Consider the following 24,570-nt stretch of genomic DNA (forward strand, 5'->3'; position numbering starts at 1 on the left):
ACGCTGAACTTCGGAATGCCCGGATGTGGAAGCGCGCACCGTCCGGAATTCCGGGTCTCTTCACCGCCCCTCCCTCCGGCGAGTCGCCGGCACTCAGCATGCTCTGAGTGATGGGTCAGGAGAGGATCACGCTCCTCCTCTTCCTCCGCTTTCCATCTTTCGTCACAGTGCCATCTCTTGGTTGACTAAAACTTAAAGTAATCATCCTGGAGCAAAAGACAGAAACGTAACCTTTTCTTGAAGCCTGGCCAGTTCCCTCCGCAAAATCTCGTAACTACGAAGGTTAAGTTACTTTTTCAGCTCGCCCTGTGGTTCCCACCGCCCATGTTAGGAGGACCAAGACTCTATGGTTGGTGGTGACGAAGGGCCTTTTTTGTCGGAGCGTGCGCAGTGAGAGGTGGGTCCGCATGCGCGCTGAGGTTGGGCGAAGCGCACGCTGAGGAGCTTCGGCGTCCGGTGTTGGTGTTCCGAGTCTCATCGTTGCCATTAAGGAGCGCGGCGTGGGATCCTAGTTCGGGATTCACCCATACGCTTCAGGTGACTGGCCCCGCAGCTTGCTCTCCCCCAAGAACTCGCCTTAGTTATATCCAGGGACAGGAGTGATCCAGTGAGGCTAGGCCCCGGGTTATCTCCCCCCCCCTTTCCCGTCCCTGCGCGGGAAGTGTCTGGACACCGTCGCCACCGCCCGCTGCTTGTTTCCTGCGCCGTCTCGCCCGCCTGTGTCTGGTCCTGGGAGCCAGAAACGTGGCTGTACGGGCGGAGGAACCCCGGGAAGGAACGTGAGCCGAGTAGATTTTTCCCAGCCTCCTTAAACATGTCTTGTGGTGGGCAGGCCTCTGGAGAACTCTCCGACATCCCATCCCTAGTTCAGGACGACTGGGCGCTTTGCTTTTACGGGGCCTGAGAATTTAGGCTTTTTTTTCTCCTTCTTTTCAGCCCCAGGGTACTGCCAAAACTTTTCTTTGACTCTGTGGAGACTGAACTTTTCGCCAAAGAACCAATAGGATAAACCACCATGTTTAAGTTAAAAAAAAAAAAAGTCCAAAACGTAACCATTAATATTGAAGGTCGTTTAAGTTTTCGCTCTAGTTGTGCATTTCTGTAAGAGTGAATTCCTGGAATTTAAATATCAGCCTTTGAAGTCATGCTACTGAAGCGATTGTTTGCCGTGTTTGGGTAACTGCGAAAATAAAGCTGGAGTTTTTTAATTATGGACGCTGAAAGCATGAAACTTTATAGAGTTAAGTGCGTGCTCACATTGGGGCTCTTAACCCCCCGTATTTAGGATGGTTTAATTTTCACTAAGGAAGAAACATTGTTTCTTGAAGAAAGGGTGCATCAGAAAAGTCTTGATTTTTCTCAAGTTGTTAAAAGAGGTGGGGACCCTCGACAGTTCCTCAAAAATGTCAGTTATGAAGTTGTAGTGCCTTTTCTGTGCAGATGATGCCAGATGGCAGGCCCTGATTCTCTAAAGACTTAGTTGTACTAGTAAACTTTAGAGCTGAACAAGCGTTTTCCTAACGTGGTACATTTTATTTTGGAATGTTCGTTGCCCATATCTGCTATGGTGACATGACAATGTACTGGCTCTAGAAGTGTTCCTATTGTTAACAGGGGCAAAAATACTGATAATGCAATATTTGAAAATGACTTCGAAACGTATTTTTGTTTGTTTGTTTATATCAGAACACATACAACCTGTGTGGCATTAACTACTCTAAAAACAGAAATGGGATCTCAAGTGAGAAGTGTGTGGTGTATACATCTTTAATCCCAGCACTGAAAATGCTTGAGGCCAGCCAGAGCTGTATGGTGAAACCCTGTCTAAAAGGGGGCTGGGAGAGCCCTTAACAATATAGTCATACTCTGATACCGGGAGACTTTGTGGATATCAGATTTAGTGTTAAAGACTTGAGTTTAGTTCTTGTTTTTAGTGTATATTATGTGTTTGTCTTTGAAGTCATTTAATATTTCTGTTCCTTGGTTTCCTGTTAATTCTTTTTTATGCTTTTTTTCATACCACCTTATAATCCTAATTTGTTTTCCCACTGGTACTTAATTCTCTAGGAATTTTTGTACCAGAATTGTTTAATACTTAGTGACTACTAAGTATAATTGCTTTTGCAAATTGAATTGCAAAATGAAAAAAGTTAGAATACTTTGCAAATCATCAAAAGGACTGAATAAATTCGTGATTTCTATTTCATTGACAAAAAAAAATGGAATTTTTTAACATTTGTTTTTATGAATTGATTTAGTCAATCAGCCAACATGTAAGTTCTTTGTGACAAGAATTCCTTTGTAGTTTCAGGCTACTTTCTTTGTGCTGTAACTAATATGCCATTTCATTATTTGTAAACAGATTTGTGCCTTTTAAAGTAGTAGCCATATTTCCATTTTGTGTTCTCTTACCCTGTTGCCTATAACCTTTAACCAGCTGATTAAGACAAAAAGGGTAGTGATGCACGCCTTTAATCACAGCACTTGGGAGGCAGAGGCAAGCAGATTTCTGAGTTCGAGGCCAGCCTGGTCTGAAGAGTAAGTTCCAGGACAGCCAGGGCTACACCTGTCTCGAAAAAAAAAACAAAAACGCATCACCTTTTTGAATGCTACTATTGGGAGAAATTTGCTGAATAAATATGACTAGCAGCTTTTAAATATCCTAAAATTGTTAGGCATTTTCCTATAGCGTTTATTATGATGCTTACTTTGGAAGTCTTGTTTAATTCTCCAGTTCTCTATATACAGATATTTGAAGACATTTGCATTCCCACCCTTAAGAGAAGCTCTGTTTAAAACTAATGAAACAGCTGTTTCCAAATGGGTAATTCTAGCTGAGTATCTACTTTCTTTTGTTTACTAAATCCCTGTTTTGTTGAGCAGAGGAGAAATGAGTCTACCACGTGTTACTTTTAGATAAACAGTACTTTTAGTTCTGTCCTGGTAGTTTGGCTTAATGTGTGATGCATACTTCCAATACTGAGTATATTTTTGATCATGTTAGATGTTTCTAGTTGTGACATTTGTTAATTTATCCTAATTTTAAGAGCACAAATGGTTCAAATTTTAGTGGGCTCAAATTTTGACTTTTACCACATATCAGTATATAAAGGAGCAAGTTGCTCAGCTTGCACCTCCATTTCTTTATCTTCAAATAGGGAGAACTAGAGAGAAAGTGGTATGTCAAAGAGCTAGGCAATGGCCAGATCATGTAATAGTCCTACTGATAGAAACAGATGTATAAGTCCCACATACATCTTCCCAGTTAGTGGTGGGACTATGTGCATGTTTGTTTTTAAACCATACTAGGACAGAACTTTGTTGTTCCATATGCTGGGTATAGAGAGTCTAATTCTTGGTTGGTTGGTTGGTTGGTTGGTTGGTTGGTTGGTGGTTTTTGTTTTTTTGGGGGGGGGGGGTTGGTTTTTCGAGACAGGGTTTCTCTGTGTAGCCCTGGTTGTCCTGGAACTCACTCTAGACCAGGCTGTCCTCGAACTCAGAAATCCACCTGCCTCTGCCTCCCAAGTGCTGGGATTAAAGGCGTGCGCCACCACCGCCCGGCTTGGTTGGTTGATTTTTGAGATAGGCTTTCTCTGTGTAACCCTGGCTTCCTGGGAACTCACTCTGTCAACCAAGCTGTTCTCAGATTCATAGATAGACCTGCCTAGAAAGTAAATTACTGAAATGTCACATTTCTTTTCTTAGGCCTTTGGGCAATAGTTAGTACCTATCTTCTAAGTTCCGACAACAGTAAGTAGGTTATGATTAATAAGAAAACATAAAAGTCCTCACCTACAATTAAGGTCTCAGGGCTTCCTTTCTAAAGTATAGTGCTAACTGGTATGGTTTGCAGCATATGGATTAAAGAGAAGGTACTGGGTACTTTGGGTGGATCAAAGGGAATGATTTTTAAGTATCTTTAGTGCATGGAGAAGCTCTTCTCAAGAATAGACATATGTGTTAACAAAATAAAAATAGAAAAACTAGAGTGATGAAGTACTTCCCTAGGATGGACAAGGCCCTACCTCATCAAACTGTTGAAGAATAACATAAGTTAGAAATAATGACTAAATTACATCATTTGGTTTTTGGTTGGTTGGTTTTGTTTTGTTTTGTTTTGTTTTTTGAGACAGGGTTTCTCTGGGTAGTTTTGGCTATCCTAGAACTCACTCTGTAGACTGGGCTGGCCTCGGACTCACAGTGATTTGCCTGACTCCGATTGCAAAGTGCTGTGATTAAAGGCATACACCACCACTCAGCTTTAACTCATTTGTTTTAAAAAGAAATAAAAAATGAAGTCATTTTTAATTTTATGAGTGTTGTACCTGTATGTACATCTGTGTACCGTGTTCTTGCAGTGCCCATGGAGACCAAAAGATGGCATTGAATCCCCTTGGGTGAGAGTTAGAGATGATTGTGGGCCATCATGTAGGTGCTGGAAATAGAATCTGCATTTGCTAGAAGAGCGTCCAGTGTTCTCAACCATTGAGGCATCTCTCCAGTCCCTTAATAAAGTTTTATTTTGTGATACTGTAATTTTGGCTGATATTAGACTAGGGGTGCAACTAATGAGAAGCAAATCAGGAAAGATTTGCTTAGTGTGTAAATAGAAACTCAGCTCAGTCTGCAGCATCACAAAAAAAAAAGATTGTAGCATTTGGCATATTGGTTAAGATTTAAGTAATCAGTCTTCCCTTTATACACTATATGGTAGCATCTGCCATCTGAACTGACTTAGACAAGGGGTAGCTTAGGGAATGTTGAAACTGTTATAATGATGGCCCCCCCCATTCCATGATAGTTATTAAAATGTTAGGTACTGATTTACTGTGATTTGGGAGTTTGTTTTTGCTTTGCTTTTGTTTTGAGATGGCATCCAGGCTGCTTTCAAACTTGTAATCCTTCTGGGTAAGCCTCTAGAGTGTTGATATTACATGTATACACCTAGATGCCCTACTTAAGTGGTAATATTAAAATAGTGTTTTAATCTTGACATATTCCTTTAATCCTTAGGCCTCACAGCACTTTATAGATAGTCATTATTTTTAATAGTTTCTCTAAAAGTGATTGCCTAAGCATCACAAAAATATAGAGCATATAAAAACTAAAGTTGAATCCTGAGTATCCATTTTCTGACATTAAAAGAGATGAGACTAATATCTATGTTATTTTGTTGTGTTCTTTCATTGTCAAGGTCTACAACATTGATTATTTTTAGCTTAACACTTTATTTTTGTTTGTTTAAATTGCAGGATGCCAGGTCTAAGTTGTAGATTTTATCAACACAAATTTCCTGAGGTGGAAGATGTAGTGATGGTGAATGTAAGATCCATTGCTGAAATGGGGGCCTATGTCAGCTTGTTGGAATATAATAACATTGAAGGCATGATTCTTCTTAGTGAATTATCCAGACGACGTATCCGTTCTATAAACAAACTGATCCGAATTGGCAGAAATGAATGTGTAGTTGTCATTAGAGTGGATAAAGAAAAAGGTAAGTGAGAAAAAATAGCTAAGAAATATAAACTATAAAACTACAGAAATTTCTCATTTCAGATGGTTTATTTTAAAAGTATATATTACAAAATACACTGTAGTTAAACTATTATAACTTAAGTTTGTCAGTGTTCTGAATCTCGAGACAATTAAAGACGGTCACTCAAGGATAAATTATGGCTTTGCTCACAGCAGGGAAATCTAGCCTCTGTGGACTGAATGTCCAAAAGATGCTCAAAAGCATATTTATTAATTGTTCACAAAAGTTGTTTTTTGGGTTTAGCTTCTCATACTAAAAGCCCCTACTATGTTTCCTGAAGGAAAATGTTATGCCTCTGCAACTTTAGTCCTTACTGGGTACTGTTTGTATCTCAATAATTCAAGATAATTCAGGTGTGCCAGGACTGGCTGTTGTGACCAAAGTCGTGCAAAAGCTATAAAGCTCCTTCAGAAAACAACTCTGTAGCTAACAGAAAACACTGTTTTCTTCAATGATTTCTTCAAGGTCAGAGTACTTACAGAAAACAACTATTTCATTCTAATAGTTACCATAGATATAATGATTCTGCTAGAATTCTTGCTATATAAATCCTTTTACATGCAAAATTGTTAAAGAAGCATGTGAGGGTTGAGTACATAGCCAGTCATTTTAGCTTGATTACAAGCTGGAGGAGGTGAGTTCAATCTCTCGAACCCATATACAAAGGCCAAGTGTGATACGATAGGCTGGTAATCCCAACTCTGGGAAAGGTGGGAAATCTGGGGATTCATGGCCAGCCAACCTAATTTACTCAGTGAGTTTCTAGCCAATGAGAGACCTTATCTCAAAATCAAATGAACAGCTCCAGAATGCATCCAAGATTCTCCTATAGCCCCATATGGTTGGTATATGGTGTGTGTGTGCACATAAAACCACATACCCACATCTGCATATACATAATCCATGTTTCATTTGTCTACAATTTTAAATTTAAAGGATTAAATTTAAAGGCTAAGCATAAACCTTTTACTATAATAAGTACGGTATGGGGTGTTGTTTTGTTTGTTTTGATTTTTTGGTTTTTCTTTTTGTGTGTTTTTGGTTTTGGTAGGTTTTTGGGGGGGTTGGGTTTTTTTGTTTTTGGTTTTTTTGTTTTTTGTTTGTTTGTTTGTTTTGTTGTTGTATTTTGGTTATGGTTTGGGTTATTGTGGGTTGGTTGGTTGTTGGTTTGGTTTGGTTTGGTTTGGTTTTTCGAGACAGGGTTTCGCCATATAGCCCTGGAACTCACTCTGTAGACCAAGCTGGCCTTGAACTCAGAAATCCACCTGCCTCTGCCTCCCAAGTGCTGGGATTAAAGGCGTGCTACAGCACCACCTGGTTGGTTGGTTTTTTTGAGACAGGGTTTTACTGTGTAGCCTAGCCTGGCCTTGAACTCACAGGCATCCACCTGGCTTTGCCTCCGAGTACTGGGATTAAAGGCGGCATGTGCCACCACTGCCCAACATGTAGTAGTAGTTTAATTCCAGAGTAAGTTTGTGGCCAAATGACTTGATATTTTTTAGTATTTTAGTAATAAATGAATTATAACCAAGTTCCAAAGAAAGACACCTAGAGTAGTAATTAACTTACCTTTATTTGTAAGGGAGGGCTCCTAGGAGAACACACTTAGTCATCAAGTTTCAGCACAAAGATTTATTACCCAGGAGGGACAAGGCACTGTGGAAGTTTGCCTCTAGATCTGAGGATCTAAGGAGAAAAAAGGGAAGTGTGTGCTGGGGTCAGTTGATACGTCCTGATTAGACAAGTTAGCCAGTGTAGCCAAATAATGAATTTTGATTGATGAACCTTGGTGTTTTGTCTCAGGAATGATTCCTTGGCCAAATAAGGGAATAGACCTTGGGGACTAGCTTTAGGGATGTAATTTAAAGGGAGAGGCAAAGGGCAAAACCTGTTTGCAATTTTTGGGCCTGCTAGAGAGCCCTTGAATATTAGTAGATGTGAGTATAAATATATTTGGTGTGGGTTTTTTTTTTCATAATTTAAATTTGAATTAGCAATAAAATGACTGGGTTAAATGTAGAAGTGAGATAGGAAAAAAAAATTAGGAGATTTTAGGAGTTGTTCTCCCTCCTGCCACCAGCAGGGTTTCTCTGCATAGCCCTGGATGTCTTGGAACTTGTTCTGTAGACCAGGCTGGCCTCAATCACTGATCTGCCAGGCTACTTCCCCCTTCAATTGTTGTGATTAAAGGCATGTACCACAGTGCTTGGTGATTTTAGGGATGTTTTATATAAGTTTTGAAAAAAATTATGCTGTGTGCATACACACTCAAATTCCAGTATCTCTAGCAGTTTTGGTGTTTGGGTGTTATTCCCCCCAACTCCCAGTTTCTGCAAAATCTTTCAGCACTGAATGAATTTTTTTTTTCCTTTGTGCATCTCTTTTCTGGATTCCATGTAAATCATCACCATTGTATATTACTATATACTATGTTGTATAGTACTGTATACTATGCTTTGTTTTATTTTATTTTGTTTTGTATTGTACAAGGCTTCTCTGTGTAGCTCTGACTATCCTGAAACTTGCTCTGTAGACCAGGCTGGTCTCAAACTCAGAGTTCTGCCTGTCTCTGCCTCTGGTATATTGAGATTAGAGGCATGCATCACCATGCCCAAAAGGAACTCTGTTTGTAGTATGAGAAAGATAGATCCTATTGGATAAGACTTTTACTATAACAGCTGTAAACTCAAGACATGTATAAAAATTAACTGTGTAAGACAAGGAGAAATCAAAAGGTGAAAGTCCACACTTGGAAGAAAGGAGCTCTGCTGGGTCATTTTTTTGTTTTCCCCAAGTATATACTGAAGACATTTCAAGCAGGCTACCTGCTATAAAACTTACAGTATTACTTGTTAAGTTACATAAAGCCCTGCATAGCCATAGCAAATGAAAAATGATAATAATGAGGATTAGAACAATTGTTCTCAATTGGGATGTAAAGTAACCCTTTCACAGGGGTCGCCTAAGACCATCAGAAAGCTCAGATATTTACATTGTGATTCATAACAGTAGCAAGATTACAGTTATGAAGTAGCAATGAAAATAATTTTATAGTTGAGGGCCACAACATGAACTGTATTAAAAGAAGCATTAGTCAGTAAAGCACCATTAAGATTAGATTAGAGAAATAGGAAAAGTCTGCAAAAGGAGAGCCCCTGGTCTTTAAATAAATTCTGTCCCAGTCTGTGTGACTCCTGAATTAATAGATGGATACACTTCAAGTATCTCTGGGCATTTAAAATCTGAAGGTTAAAGTTGTTTTCTACTTGAGTCCATTTTGAGTTTAAATAGTATTTTTTTCTTGATGAAACAGCTTTTAAAAATAGAAATTTATAGTAATTCAGAGCCTATCCCAAGTGTCATTCATAATGTCAAAAATGTACCCCAAACTATTAAACATGGGTGGGAGTAAAACCAAACAACGCCTGAGGGATGGTTGATAAGGACCAGATATAATCCAAGTTTGAATTAGGAGAAAGGATTTTTTAAAGTGATTATTCTGTTGCCCAGACACATTAAAAAACTATCTTTTAAAGAATGGACAAAAGGAAATTTAAAAAAAAAAAAAAATTAGAAAGAACCAATGTAAAGGAAAGAAAGTATCGGGAAAGAATACAGATAGAACATCAGCCATGCCTAGTGTCAAAAGTACTATGCCAGTAGAAGAGTAAAGCGGCAACAATGCACTTGAAGGGGGAAGTGATAGGCTAGTTCATGCCTGTATAGTGAGATACCCCGTAGAAAAATTTCTTGTTTCCTATAATTACTAAAATCAAACCATGAGTTTACAGACTGGAAAATATCCACAACTTGCTATAGTATACATAAAGTGCCTATAGTATGTAAGCATGTAAACACATTAAAACATCGTGGGGTGGAGGGTACACAAAAAAAGTACATGGGATGTAGAGGTAAAAAGTGCTCTGGGTTATTAGAAATTATTAATAGAGGCCAGGCCTTGGGGGAAAAAAAAGCCAAGTTAGAATTATGTATCCAGTGGTAATATCAAACAGCAAAAGTCAAAATGGAGATGCTTTAAAGAGAAACTAGGGATTTACTGCCAAGTAGAACTCTATCATAGAAATAATAATACTCCTTTAGGCTAGTCTTAGGGTACCTGAAAGTGAAAATGTATTTAATTTTAAAGCACTCCTTTTTTTCCCCTTTCTCTTCATTTCTTAAAATGCATTTAGTTGATTGTCTTAATTTACCATCAAGATTTAATGTTATGAAAGTAATTGACTGATAACACAAAAGACCAGTGTCTTTAAAGGAAATTTTTCTCACAGTACCCAAAAGGAAAGCATGTCATGACATGCACGGCCACTTGAGGAAGCTCTAGTTTGGGACAGGTGACAGAAGGAGCTATGAGAAAGAGTAAAGCAGTGTATTTGTTTTTGCTTTATTTTTAGTAGTGATGGCAGGGAGTAGGTGGGTTATGTTAGCCTAGGCTGGTTTCAGATTCACAAGCTGCCTTCCTCATGTGGTTATAGATGTGGTCTACCTCCCATAGTGGAATCTTGCAGGGTGGGGACTGACAAACTGGCCAGTTTGGATAATCCTGGAAGGTATTGGGATAAAGGAGTTGCCAATAATTTATCTAACTCCTCCTAATTTGATAATAGGACAAGTACAGTGTTGGCATACTGTGTGAGAATAAGTAGATTCCAGACTAGGAGTTTGTATAATATAGACCCATTTGCTGGCCCTGGGAGAGGCTTTCTCATTCAAGTCACTGAGATCGCAAGGATAGGAACATCAATACATAGATACTTACATGGTAACACTCTTAATGCCAGCACTCAGGAAGCAGAGGCAGGCAGATTTCTGTGAGTTCGAGCCAGCCTGGACTATAAAGGTAGTTCCAAGATAGCCAGGACTACATAGAAAGATTCTCGATGGTGATGGTGATGATGATGATAGTGATGATGGTGATGATGGCAGCAATAAAAAATCAGAGTGGTGGGATGCATTTAAATCCAGCACTCAAGGCAGAGGCGAGTAGATTTCGGAGTTTGAGGCCAGCCTGGTCTACAGAGTGAGCTCTAGGACAGCCAGGGCTACACAGAGAAACCTTGTTTTGAAAAAAAACAAAAAAAAAAAGAAAGAAAGAAAGAAAGAAAGAAAAAACAAAAAGCGGGGGGGAATTCTGGAACCTTATCTAAATCTTTCATAGCAGTATTTTTGTCAGTGATTTTAGTGTAGATGATATTACGCTTCTCTGTCAAATATTTAATTTGCTTATTAAGTTTTTTATATTTATACTTGAGAATATTTTATACTTGAACAAATTTATTTCAAAATATTTTCATACAGGATATATAGATTTGTCAAAAAGAAGAGTTTCTCCAGAGGAAGCGATCAAATGTGAAGACAAATTCACAAAATCCAAAACTGTAAGTTGGTTCTGTTTGTTAAGATTTCTTTATTTTGGAGGCTGTGAGATGAAATGGCTTGATGGTTAGAGTACTTACTTGCTCTTCTTACAAAGAACCCGCCCAGGTTTGGACCCCAGTACCCACATCCAGCAGCTCACAGCTGACTGTCACTCAAGTTCTGGCCTCTGTGGGTGTTGTATACACATGTACATACCCACGAAGAGTACACATATACACATAAATAAAAATATAAGATTTTGAGCTGCCATTTGTGGTACACACACCTTTAATCCCTGTGAGTTTGAGGCCAGCCTGGTCTACAGAGTGATTTCTAGAACAGCAAGGGTTATATTACACAGAGAAACCCAGTCTTGTGAAAGATGGATGGATGGGTGGATGGGTACATGGAGGGGAGAGGGAGTCATGGGGTGCAGCAGGGAATGTAGATAAACAAGTAGAGATTGGTATGTTTATTTTGTGCATAAGTGTTTTGCCTGCATGTATGTGTGTGCACTGTGGCTGTGTCTGGTACATAAGGAGGTCAGAAGATGGTATTAGATCCCCTGGAACTGAAGTTACAAGTGGTTGTGAGTCACCATGTGTGTTTTGGGGATTGAACTCAGGTCTTCTACAAGACCACCAGCAAAGCCGGGCGGTGGTAGCACATGCCTTCAATCCCAGCACTTAGGAGGCAGAGACAGGCGGATTTCTGAGTTCGAGGCCAGCCAGGGCTACACAGAGAAACCCTGTCTCGGAAAAAAAAAAAAAAAACCACCAGCAAGTGCTCTTGCCCATTAAGTCATCTTTTAGCCCCTAATCCTCTGTTTTTCATGGCATTGTATTTTCTTTGTCTTTTATTAGTATTTTGGTCCTTTCTGCTGTGTGTGTTCCTATCCTCAAGATAAAATACCAAAAAAATACTTGAATAAAAATGGGTTTTTTTATTATTTATTTTGATTAATCCAGTGTGATAGTTTGATGCCTAAAAGTGGTCCTCCAGGCACACCTGTGAGAGACTGTCTTTATTAGGTTAATTCATGTGTGAAGATTTGTCTTAATTGTGAGTAGGACCATTTCTCTGACCCAGGGATCCTGGCCTGGGTGAAATAAAGGGGGCAAACTGAGCACTAGTATGCATGCATTGAGTCATGAACTCTACTCTTGACTGCTGGTGTGACCAATTTTCTCAGACTTCTGAAATGTAACCTAGTATTGTAAGCCAAATAAACTCTTCCTCCTCTACGTTGCCTTTGTTAGACTATTTTATCACAGCAACAGAAGAGAAACTAAGACACCCAGGAAAGTAAATAAGGAAAGTCCCATGTACATCAGACCATGATCCAGATCTCTCCTTTCATTTTATGTATTTACACATCTGAAAAGTGTAAAAGAAGTGTGTGTGTGTGTGTGTGTGTGTGTGTTTAAGTTAAACTTCTTTCTTTAAACTTGTCATTCAGAAAATATAGTCTTTCAACTAGACCCGTTGGCATTGCTTGGCTACATATTGGAAGTGCAGTGTTCCAAGTCATGGTGGTGCCTGCCGTTATTCCCAGCACTCCACACCAGCATAGGAGTCGGTGGTCAGCTCAACCTACATAGTTGCCACCCTTTCTCAAAAAGACAGAGACTAGGGTTGAGGTTGAGAGGGAAGAGCATTTACCTAGTATAGAGAAGGTCCTGGGTTTGAAAAAAAAATTTTTTTTAAACACTGTCCAAGTAAGTATGTTACCTTGAAAGCCTCTATCTCATAAGACAATAGCATAAACAAGAGTATGTTCCCAAAATGATAAACAAGTGGTTTAGGACCTTTTCTTACTCAATTTTGATATGAAACGTGAAACAATTTATTACATACATAAATTTATTCATATATATGCATGGCATGGTACGCTTGTAGAGATTAGAAGATGCTTATGGGTACCAGTTCTCTCCTACCACGTGGGTCCTGAGGATTGGACTCTGGTCATCACTCTTGACGTTAAGCACCTTTACTGAGCCATCTTGCTAACTCAAGAAGTAGCTTATTTTTCTCTAAAATTTGTATTTTTAGGGAGTTTAATGGGTAATACAAAGATAATTAATTGTTAAATGATAACAGCAAAAGAAATAGTGAAATCTCAGTTGGTTCTGTACTTTGAACAGTTTTTCCCTTATTGTTTGGTTTTGTATATATTTGATAATATAAGAGCACTCTTAGGAAAGATACTAAGTGCCTTGTTGCACGTGAAACAAATTCAGGTGTTAATTTGTTTGAAAACCCAGAGTTATGTCATATTTCTACTTTTACCAACTTGAGTTGATTATTATGAAGGAGTGACTTATTTCCTTACGGAAAACTGATTGGTAGTTAGAAATTTTATTGTTCAGGAATTGTTGAAGTGAAATTACATCTTCTGTTAAAATACGAAAATGCCTCTTTTTGGCTCTCTTTCAAATTATTGAGTTCTTCATTTTGTATCTAGGTTTATAGCATTCTTCGCCATGTTGCTGAGGTATTAGAATATACCAAGGATGAGCAGCTGGAAAGCCTGTTCCAGAGGACTGCCTGGGTCTTTGATGACAAGTACAAGAGACCTGGATATGGTGCCTATGATGCCTTTAAGCATGCAGTCTCGTAAGAACACTTTGATTCTGCCTTTCTGTCTCACGTGCTAAGTCTTAGCACACAGATTGATTGCCTGGCATCTAGTCATACAACACCCAGACATTAGGTCCTTGTCACATTTAACTTTTCAATGTAAAAGGCCCGTGATGTGAGCGAATCCTATGTGGTCTTGTATATATAGTTTTCATATGCCATATTTACATGGTTTTATCTCGCACTGCTTCCTTGTACATTTCCATTTCTTTTTCATGCCTGGATGGTTTCAGGACCAGTGTGGACATTTCACCCAAAACAGTACAGCCACTTGATAACTGCGCTTGCTTGGACCTTCATCCCAGGCCACATTAGTTTACCTTCCATGTGGCCTCATAGGAGACCTTTTTAAGTAGGTTTGCTTTGCCTCTTAAAAATCTGTGGTTTTTACATCATAGTTCTACTAGGTTTTTCATAAATTCTTAAGTATTAGGCTCTGGTTCCAAACCTGGTTTTTTCCTCTGTCTTTCTTGGCCTGGCTGTATTATCTAACATAGAAACGTCATGAGATATCATTTCAATAACTTTCTTGCCAGTATTACGAGCGTTTGCCCTATTTTTTTTTTCTTCAGTTATATCCAGGCTTCAACTAATACTCCTGACTTGTCTGCAATTGTAAATTACTGGCTGCTGCTAGAGAAAAGCAGTCAGTTGGTGCCTCTGTGTATTCAAGGGTCTCCCCTTGGCTGTGTCTTGATTGCCGCTCCACATCTGTTCTTGGCCTGCTCTTGCTCCCATCTTTATGGTGTGTGTTTCTCCATGTTCTTCCTCAGAAGCCCTCTTAGCTGTCTGCTCTTGACTGACTTGCTCACTGCCCATCTGCTTCCAGACTCTTTGGAAAGTTCGCTTCTCCTGTACTCCTGGGGTTCACGCCCTTCCCACTCTCAAACTAATCCTACCTTCTTCCAGTTACTTCTTTGCTTGGATCTTCATTGATTGATTTCTTTACACAAAAAATTGATTTTATTACTTTGTTGATTTCTGCTACACAAAAAATATTCTCTTTACCTTGACTCTTTTTATAGAGAGCATCATGTCCTGTCTAGTCACCATTTACTTCTCTCTGCTTGCTGTCTGTGCCTCTTTTCCTCCCATTCCTTCCTAAGTGTTAATGCTGCATGACTCCTCACTGTCTTGAGGTTAATTTCCAGCCCCTAAGGGTTTCTAGATAATACCTAGGAATAGAATTGTTGAATCATAAGATTGATTTTGCAGATATATACAAATATACTTATATCTATTTGGTTTTGCCAATTTACAGTCCAGATTCTGTTTATATTCCCCAGCAGCTGTATAGATAGATATTGCTGTTTTCCTTCATCTTTAATATCATTTGATAGAGATCCCAGATTTTTTTCCTTTTGCCATAATTGATTTGCATGCCCCTGTTTACTTGTGTCAACAGCTTTGTGTATTTATTGATTGTAAATATCAGTCCTTGTTTGTCTCTATCAATCATCATGTGACAGTGTTAATAGTTCTCTCAGTTCTCAGTTTATCTTGTGCAGGCTAATTGAAAAGTTCCCTATACGCACATTCTTTTTCACTGAGACTCGATATTATCAGTTTGGATACTTGCCCATGGTAGTCCTTTTTCACATACTAAATTTTCTGTAACTTTTTGCCTATGCTTACTACTGTCTCCTGGTCTTTTTATTTTGGTTTTCTTCCCTATTTTTTTTTTTCCACTTATTCAGTTAACATGAAATGTTAGCTAAGCCCTTCCCTGATCCAGATCTTGGATGCTTGGGAAGATTAAGTGAAATGCTGGTTTCTGCATGAAGCCCTTCTTGACCTTACTGGCAGTGAATGTCTTCCTGTCTCAGTGCCCAAGCTGTGTTTCCAAGCTAGATTCTAAGGCCTTGAAATAGAATTCTAATTACTCAGAAGTACTTCATTTAATCAGTGACAATGGGTTTATATTGAATTGCTTATTTTAGCTAGATCTCTAAAAATTTTTACTTTGATAATCAGTTGTTTTGTGTTTGTCATACACTTTATTTGCATTGCTTCATGTAATACAATTCTATAAGACACTGGGCATTTTTTTAAGGTTTATATTGTATATGTGAGCACTCTATTTGCATGTGTGCCTGCATGTCAGAAAGAGCACTAGATATGCAAGGTCATCAGATCCCACTCAAGGTGGTTGTGAACCACCACATAGTTGCTGGGAATTGAACTCGGGACCTCAGGAGGAACAATCAGTATTCTTAACCACTGAGCCATCTCTCCAACCTAGTTTATACATTTGGAAAGAAAAAAACAACACATAATTAAAATTGTACAGAGTCAAAATTTTAACTTCTGTGTGGAAACTAGTACTTTATTGTTACTTGTATTACCCTGTGGGATGTGTTTGTTTTCACAGTTATTAGTAATTAGCGTATTCCCCTGTGGGATGTGTGTGTTTTAAGTTATTAGTAATTAGTATATTGCCTTCAGAGTTCTTGTTTTGTTTTTTCTCAGAGACCCATCTATCTTGGATAGTTTAGATTTGAATGAAGATGAAAGAGAAGTACTCATTAACAATATCAATAGGCGCTTGACCCCACAAGCAGTCAAAATTCGAGCAGGTAAATGGCTTCTAAATGATATTCAATAAATTAAATATTGTACTGCCTAAACAAACTGTCAAGTAATGAGACTTACCAAAATGTGTTGCTGCATCAACAACTAAATTTTTCTTTTTTTTCTTTTCTTTTTGGTTGTTCGAGACAGGGTTTTTCTGTGTAGCCCTGGCTGTCCTGGAACTCACTCTGTAGACCAGGCTGTCCTCGAACTCAGAAATCCTCCTGCCTCTGCCTCCTAAGTGCTGGGATTAAAGGCGTGCGCCACCACTGCCCAGCCCTAAATTTTTGGCTCTTATAATCAAACCAGGGCTTCATACACACTGGATAGTTACTTTGCCACAGTCTCATGTCCATGGCCCAAGAAATTATTACATCTACAAAACTAAAATATTTTGGCACAAATGAAATTGTCCTAGAAGGTTAACTTACCTTATTGAGCGCTTTAACAAGGAAATATTATTTTGCCTTGATTTACAATTTAAAATATTTCAACAGGACAGTGGTATCCTTCCATGCCTTTATATTGACGCTATGCTAATCATCTGGAATATTTTCAGATATTCTTCCTGTACAGATACTTTATAAGAGCATAGATGTCTAAGGCAACCGTTCTCAACCTATGGCTCTCTCGGCCCCTTTGAGAATCAAGTGACCCTTTCACAGGAGTCACATCAGATATTTACATTAAAATTCATAACAGCAAAATTACAGTTATGAAGTTGCAATGAAATAATTTTATGGTTGGGTTCACCACATGAGGAAATGTACTAAAGGGTCACAGCATTAGGAAAGTTAAAAACCAGAGCTCTAAGAGATGTGAAGCCCTGGGTTCACTCCCTAGCTAGCACCAGCCCCCAGGAAAAATGCATAGATGTTAACATTTCCTCTTTAAGAACAGACTTTATCAATATTCTTAATTACAAAAATATATACTTGCTATTTATACAGATATTCTAAAAGATCTGCTCTGGGTTAGTACTAACAGGATGGCTCAGCAAATAAAGCCACTTGCCACCAAGCCTAAATACCTGAGTTCAAACCCAGGACCTACGTGGTAGAAAGAAACCAAATTGCTGGACTAGAGGGTGTGCAGTTTCTAAATAGTTATAGAAAATTTGTTGTCATGGTATATCTTTCCTTATTGTCATTTCTGGTGCCAGCTTTTGAATTTTTGTAATTTTAGATATTGAAGTAGCTTGCTATGGTTATGAAGGTATTGATGCTGTAAAAGAAGCCCTGAGGGCAGGTTTGAATTGTTCTACAGAAACCATGCCCATCAAGGTAAGTTACGCGTTTTCTCCCACCCTGCTTTTCAGATCCTTGTGGTCAACCTAGGTGTTAGCAGTTGAACCCAGGGACACTAAGTCATGGTCCTAATCTTTCCCTTTTTGCTGTTCATATTGGGTAGAAAAGTACAGCTCCATAATAAAGTGTATACCTGGCGTATTCAGTGCCCAGAGTGTTGGGGTTTGAAAACCCAAGCAGTCACAAGAGTCCAGCAGAGCAAGACCTTTATTTGACCTAGGTAACAAAAATTATGGAGCTGACTGTGTCCTTGAAAGTTTATCTCAATGAGTATTTAAGTACATGACAAAAATGAATAGCACTCAGACTACCACTGATGGATCAGGGCTGCAGAACAGACTCAGGAGCTGAACCACAACCCCTGAGCCAGAATGTCATAGAATTTTTAAGCTTCGAAACCACAAACGTGTGCCGGGTTATCCCTCCCATCAGGGTTTGGGGTAAGGGACTTCCTTAGGAATGTGTCTTTGTGATATACTTACCCTGTTCCAATATGTTGGGTTATTCAACTGTGGTGGGGCACCTAATCTAGCATTCATGCCTCAACTTGATGAACAGGATGTCAGTTTCCCACATACATGTGTCTCTGCCAAGCAGGACCTCGGTTTCCCAGGGAGGCCTTAAGAACTTAAACTTTATTTAACCCCTATTTAACATGGAAGTTTTATTCAAAATGACACAATTCTAGTTCCTTATAATAGTTTCCTAAAAACAACTATCATGGAGATTGGAAAGCCAACTTGGGTTAAAAGCTATTGCTCTTGCTAAAGATCTGAGTTCAGTGTCATGTCTCATTTTTTTAAAAAAATTTTAATTGATATTTCTGGGAGTTTATGGCTATGGCTTTTTGTTGGGGCCCCCATCATAGTGAATGTAGAGGGTTTCTATTATAAGTAGACCAATAATATTAAATCTTTACAATAAGAAATTGCAGTGCCCAAAATGTTTGTAGTGCCTTGGGAGGCAACATTTTTTAACAGCATACATTCAACTGGATGGTTGTTACTTAGAATTTATTAGAAGGATTTTTCTATCAATTTTTCTTTTTTATGATTTATTTATAGCCAGGCATGGTAATACATGCCTTTAATCCCAGCATTTGGGAAGCAGAAACAGGCAGATCTCTATGAATATAGGACAGTCTGGCCTAACTAGTGAGAGGGAAGAAAGGATTTAGTTTTTACTTTATGTGTATGTTTGCCTACATGTGTACCATGTCCATGCCTGGTGCCCACAGAGACTAGAAGAGAGTGTCGGGTCCTATAGAACTGAAGTTACAGATGATTGTGAGTCATTATATGGATGCTGAGAACCAAACCAGCATCCTCTGCAAAAGCAACAAATGTTCTTAACCACTGAGCCATCTTCCCAACCCCAATTACCCAATTATTCTGATGACAACAACCAGAAATATCCAATGGTTATAATTCTTCATATTCAGTATTTATGTACTAGATGAGATCACTTTATCAATGGTCTGACTACGTGTGATGGTTAGTGTTAGTTTACAACTTGACAGACTTAGAATTCGCCTAGGCATGTCTGTGCAAGATCGTCTTAATTATGTTATTGAGGTATACTAACCTACCCACTTTAATGACACCATTCTCTGAATGGATCCTTCATTGTAGTAATGGAGAGGGAACTGAATAGATTGAGTGCATGCATTCATTTCTGTCTTCTGACTTTGAACATAATGTGACTCCCACTGCCTTGACTTTATGCTACAGTGAACTGTGCTTTGAATTGTGAGCTAAAATAAATTCTTTCTCCTGTAAATTGCTTTTGTTAAGAGTATTTTATCGTCTCAATGAGAAAAGAAACTAAGGGAATGTATTAATAAACTGATCTAGAGAACTGGGAGGCAGGTTGAGATGATTTCTTCATGTAGCAAATGAATAAAACAATTTTTAATATCCTGGGTAAGTATAATCGTAACTTCATTTTCATCCTTCTCCTTTAGATTAATCTAATAGCTCCGCCCAGGTATGTGATGACAACAACAACCCTAGAGAGGACAGAAGGCCTCTCTGTCCTCAATCAGGCTATGGCAGTCATTAAAGAAAAGATTGAGGAGAAGAGGGGAGTGTTCAATGTTCAGATGGAGGTGAGAATTGGGGTCTTTTTATTTTGTTCTTAATGCTTTTGCTTTGTTTTTTGCTTTTGATACAGGAGTCTGTGACTCTAGTCAAGGCTTGGCTTGAACTGCCTAATGACTGTCTATCTACTTATTTTCATTTCCTTTTTAGTATGTGTGCTCGGGTACACTGACCCATGGGTGCACATATGAAGGTCAGATCAGTGTTTGATATCCTTCATCTTGTTTTCTTGAGACTCCCTGAACTAGAGCTGAAGATCCCCGTCTTCACTCTCCTAGCTCTAGGTCACAGGTGCACACCACTGTGTCCAGCTTTACCTGTGGCTGGTAGGGCTTGAACTTCATACTTGTGCAGAAATTACGTCACCTTTTCAACCCTTAGTGCTTTTGAAAATGTCGGGGGTGGAGGGAGGCAACAAAAATGGCTTGGTAGTAAAGGCTCTGGCTGCCAAGCCTGGTAACGTAGAATTTGGTATCCAGGTCCTGTACGTTAGAAGGAGAAAACAGCTCCTAAAAGTTGTCTTTTTAACTTGAAAAGCACGCTGTGGCAATGCATTCCCACACACGTAAGTATTACTGTATCAGAGAAATGATGGTTCATACCTATGATCACTTGGGAAACTTGGACCAGATGATTGCCTGAAGTTCAGAGACTGCCTGCCCAGTCACATATACTTGGGAATAAAAAAGTAATTGTTTGTACAGAGTATTATTTCTTTTTTGTTTGTTTTGTTTTGTTGTTTTGTTTTTGTTTTGTTTTGTTTTTCAAGACAGGGTTTCTCTGTGTAGCCCTGGCTGTCCTGGAACTCACTCTGTAGACCAGGCTGGCCTCAAACTCAAAAATCCGTCTGCCTCTGCCTCCCAAGTGCTGGGATTAAAGGCATGTGCCACCACTGCCTGGCTGTACAGAGTATTTCTTTAAAAAGGGGTTTTATAATAAAATACTGTTAGCACTGGAGTGCCATATGGGATAGACATTTGTGCCAGTGCTGGGATTTTTCCCCTCATGGAGAAAATTTTGTTAGGCATAGTATGACGCAAACCTCTAATTTCAGCATTAGGAGGCAGAGGACTGGCTTGCTGTCTACCTAGGGAATCCTATTTCAAACATAAAATAATCTGTCTTTCCCTCATCGCAATATGAACAAAACCTAATTCCCACATTCTGTATGTCTGTGTGTATAGATGAGGAAGAATAATAATTTATCTAGACCCCAGAATATTCTTTTTTTTTTTTAAGACATTTGGTGGTCTTTCATTGTGATCACTGAACTCATTGAACTTATTTAAAAATGGCAGAAAGTATTATTCTACTGTAGTGTGCACTAAGTCAGCACAAGTATGACTGAATTGTTAGAAATGAATGTAATTTTTTTAAGTTAAATTTTATACTTTGACCAGTAATGCTATTGAAGTCAAATCTACTTTGCTGTTTACTTCATTTTGAAATTGTGCTTCTTCCATAGCCCAAAGTGGTCACAGATACCGATGAGACTGAACTTGCAAGGCAGCTGGAACGGCTTGAAAGAGAAAATGCAGAAGTGGATGGAGATGATGATGCAGAAGAAATGGAAGCCAAAGCTGAAGATTAATGTTTTGGAAAATAGTCCAAATTAAGGAGTACGAAGCAGCCCTTCCTGGCTGTAAGCCCTAGACTTGAAAGTTTTCCAGTATTGAAAACTTCAAAGCTGAATATTTTTATTTCCAAGTATTTAAGTATTGAACAAGCCAGAATCTAAATGCCCTCCTTCATGTCAGCTGTTTTCACATAGTGGCTCTAACACCTCAAGCGTTTTTTAAGGGAGTGGCTTGATTTGACCAGAGACAAATCTTAAACAGCAGTCCTAATACTGGGCTTGCAGTTTCCATTTCTGATGTCTCTGGATTGGCACCCTTATGGTTCAGAGATTTACCAGGGGCTCCAAACACAAACAATCCCAATCTTTCTATATAAAATGTATTCAAGCAAACATCAAATAAATTTCTGGGATATTTAATTGTAGGTTTCTTCCTTCTTGTCACCACTTAAAGCCAGTCTGAATGCTCAGACCCTGATTATCTTCATATGGTAGAAGTCGATGGGCAAGTAATCAAATGACCTATGCAGGAACAGACTTTCCAAAGGAATGTTAGAGAAGCAAGTAGGAATTTGATCCCTGGTAGAAAAAAAACCTTGAAATTCAGTTAAAGAATTATGTGCCTGTTAACTTATTTGAAGCCAGTGATAACTTGTATGAGAGAAGTCGTCACACTCAGTCCCTTTGGTATAGACCAAGCTACTTACCTTGAATTCATAATTCAAGGCTTATTTAAAGTGCTGCTGCTTAGATGTAGTTATTTTAAGCAGCATCATGAAACTGAAGGGGCCAATTTCCTCTATCTGGTAGGTGCTGCCTAGGTCTGTAGTTGTTTTATATATCGCAAAAAAGAAAAACCACAAGATGTGATTTAACACAAAATTTTTAATGTTCTCATTTTTACCTTGTCTAGCTACTTTAAAGGTTAATGTGCAAAATAGTTTTTTCAAGTAACATAAAATTACAGCTACAGTATCACATGTAGAAAGTCTTCATTTAGTTTGGCATGCTTGTCTTAGCATTCCTATACTATGTATTATCTGTAAGCAAACTTAAATCTAAGTCAGTCCAGGACCAGACTGAATGGGAAGAGTTCTAGAGTTGGCTACAGAAGCATATGCTTATGGTTCTAGTACTTGGAAAGTTGAGAAGGGAAAATCCTTGAGCCCAGAATTGCTGATCAGCCTGGGCAACCATTGTAAGACCCTATATCAAAAGGATTGGAATTAGAATGTTGGGAGATGTTTTATGCCGTTTATAAAGTTTGTTCTTTTTTTTAACATAGTAGTTTGTTAGCTTTTAATCTACTGGTCTAACCTCATAAAACCCATTTCCAAGGAACCATGCTTTCTAGTTAGCAGATCATGTTGCTAGTATTTAGGGAATCTGAATGTACTCCAGATTGGCTGACTACAGCAGTGGTTCTCGACCGTCCTAATGCTGGGACCCTTCAATACAGTTCTTCACATTGTGGTGACCCCCAACCATAAAATTATTTTTGTTGCTACTTCATAACTAATTTTGCTGCTATTATGAATCATAATGTAAATAATCTGTTTTTTGATGGTCTTGGGCAATTCCTGTGAAAGGATCTTTTGACTGCCTTGGTTCGTGACCCAAAGATTGAAAACCACTGGTCATGCATCAAGAAACAAGTTTAGGGCCAGATACTGCATGCCTTTAATCCCATCATAAGACAGTAGCTGTCGGATCTCTGGCCTAGCTGGTCAAGTTACAGGTCACCCAAGAGTGCATAGTGAGACTCTGTCTCAAAAAAAATTTTTTTTCAAGTTTATAAAAGAACATGAAGATGTTCCCAGAGCTGCAATAGTAACTGAAAATCTCAGATAATCCAGAGACAAAATACACATACTCTTAAAGATTTAGAAATGTAGCTAAGTTGGCCTGCTGCATACCTAGCAAGTCAAGGCCCTGAGATCAATCCCCATTACCACAGAAGAAAAAATACATTATCAAGTATAACAAGTGCCCTTTTTCTAGGGATTGTTTACTGAAAAGTTTTATATTTAGAAAAACAATTTAGTCAGGTTGGTGGCATATATCTTTAATTCCAGCACTTGGGAGGCAGGCAGATCTCCAGGTTTGAGGCTAACCTAGTTTACAAAGCAAGTTCCAGGGCTGTTACACAGAGAAACCCTGTCTCAAGAAAACAAAAATTTAAGCCAGGCATGGTGGTGCACACCTTTAATCAGAGCAGTCTCAAGACCGGGTCTACACAGCAAGTTCCAGAACAGCCAGGCTACACAGAGAAACCCTGACTCAAAGAATTAGAAATAACTCAGGGCTCCATGATAATTTTTATTCCATCTGAGCTTTTTTGCTTCCACAGTTGTAAAACAGTGACTAACCAGAGAAGTCGGTACTGCAGTAATACTGTGATGAAAAAAACTAAGTCATGAAGCCAGGCGGATTCACCCAGCTGTGAGATACTGAACAATGTAAACACATAGAACTTACATATCTTGGTTCTTCCATCAAAGCCTCATTAAATATGCTAACAGTTCTGTTTTACTTCTTTCTTTGATTACAGTCATATGATCCTTTATACAACAAAATGAATGGTACTTTGACTCCTAACGTTAGTGAATTCAGGCTGACTAAAAAGAAATTCAACATTGAAACTGCTTTTTTTTTTTTTTAATGTGTTTTATAACCAAACATAACCAATTCTCATGAATATGTTCACGTTTTGGAAGGCTTAGGGGGTTTTATTTAGTTTGGTTGATTGGAGGGTAGGGGGCGTATTTTAAGATATTCAAGTTTTTATCTGGAGCTGTGAAGATGTGCTGATCTTTGTGCCACTACTCAGCTGCTATACACCAACCCATTTGTGTCCTGGGTTCTTTTGGTTTGGTTTGGTTTGTTTTTACATCGAGAACAATTAAAGTAAGTGGGCATGAAAAAAAGTTGAGTCTAGACCTTGCCAGCTTCACTGCTTTGTCTCAAGCCAATGTTCATTTGTTTTAGAACCCTTGAGAGTCCTTGTCTCATCCATAGCTGTGGCAAGCAGGGCTATGCCATTTGGAAGCAGGAAGCTATCAGGCCAATTGTAGTTTAATGCAGATAAGCACCTGTCAACATTCTAAAAGTAATTCTACATACATTAAACCTGGAAGATGCCAAATGGGGGGAAATGGTGCTTGAAAATGCAGTCTCTTACAAAGTAAGGAATAAAGGGGGAAAAAAACCATGTTCTTGGGATTCTGAATACGGGGTCAGATATTCCAGACATTAAGAGGAAATCTATTTTAAGAGAAGTTTTTACTTAGGCACTTTAGAAATATCCACTCCCCTTAAATGTAAGTTATGTATTTTATCTATTAAAGTCCTTGGCAAGAATCCTGGCCATAACTGCCAGATTACTGTATAAATTTAATAAAAAATATTTATAAAAACATTGTATGATACAGACTTTTCACTTTAACCCCCAAGTAGGGATGTTCT

General features: G+C 38.7%; 1 protein-coding gene across 2 annotated transcripts; it reads left to right on the top strand.

The window, feature by feature from the left end:
• The first annotated feature begins 5 nt into the window (after window positions 1-5).
• Eif2s1 (eukaryotic translation initiation factor 2 subunit alpha) lies at window positions 6-23,630 on the top strand. Of its 2 annotated transcripts, XR_004114298.1 has the most exons (9): window positions 6-537; window positions 5,253-5,494; window positions 10,853-10,932; window positions 13,377-13,528; window positions 16,022-16,128; window positions 17,309-17,406; window positions 19,394-19,537; window positions 20,995-21,171; window positions 23,456-23,630. XR_004114298.1 is itself a non-coding variant. In XM_031356296.1 (8 exons), exons 2-8 carry the CDS (start codon window positions 5,254-5,256, stop codon window positions 21,118-21,120), a joined length of 948 nt encoding a protein of 315 aa, XP_031212156.1. In that variant the 5' UTR covers window positions 6-537; window position 5,253; the 3' UTR covers window positions 21,121-21,942. The 2 variants fall into 2 exon arrangements, 1 of the variants encoding a protein (XP_031212156.1); XM_031356296.1 differs by lacking the exon at window positions 23,456-23,630 and having other exon boundaries at window positions 20,995-21,942.
• The last annotated feature ends 940 nt before the right edge of the window (window positions 23,631-24,570 follow it).

Source organism: Mastomys coucha, unplaced genomic scaffold (assembly GCF_008632895.1).
Source record: "Mastomys coucha isolate ucsf_1 unplaced genomic scaffold, UCSF_Mcou_1 pScaffold6, whole genome shotgun sequence".
Lineage (NCBI taxonomy): Eukaryota > Metazoa > Chordata > Mammalia > Rodentia > Muridae > Mastomys > Mastomys coucha.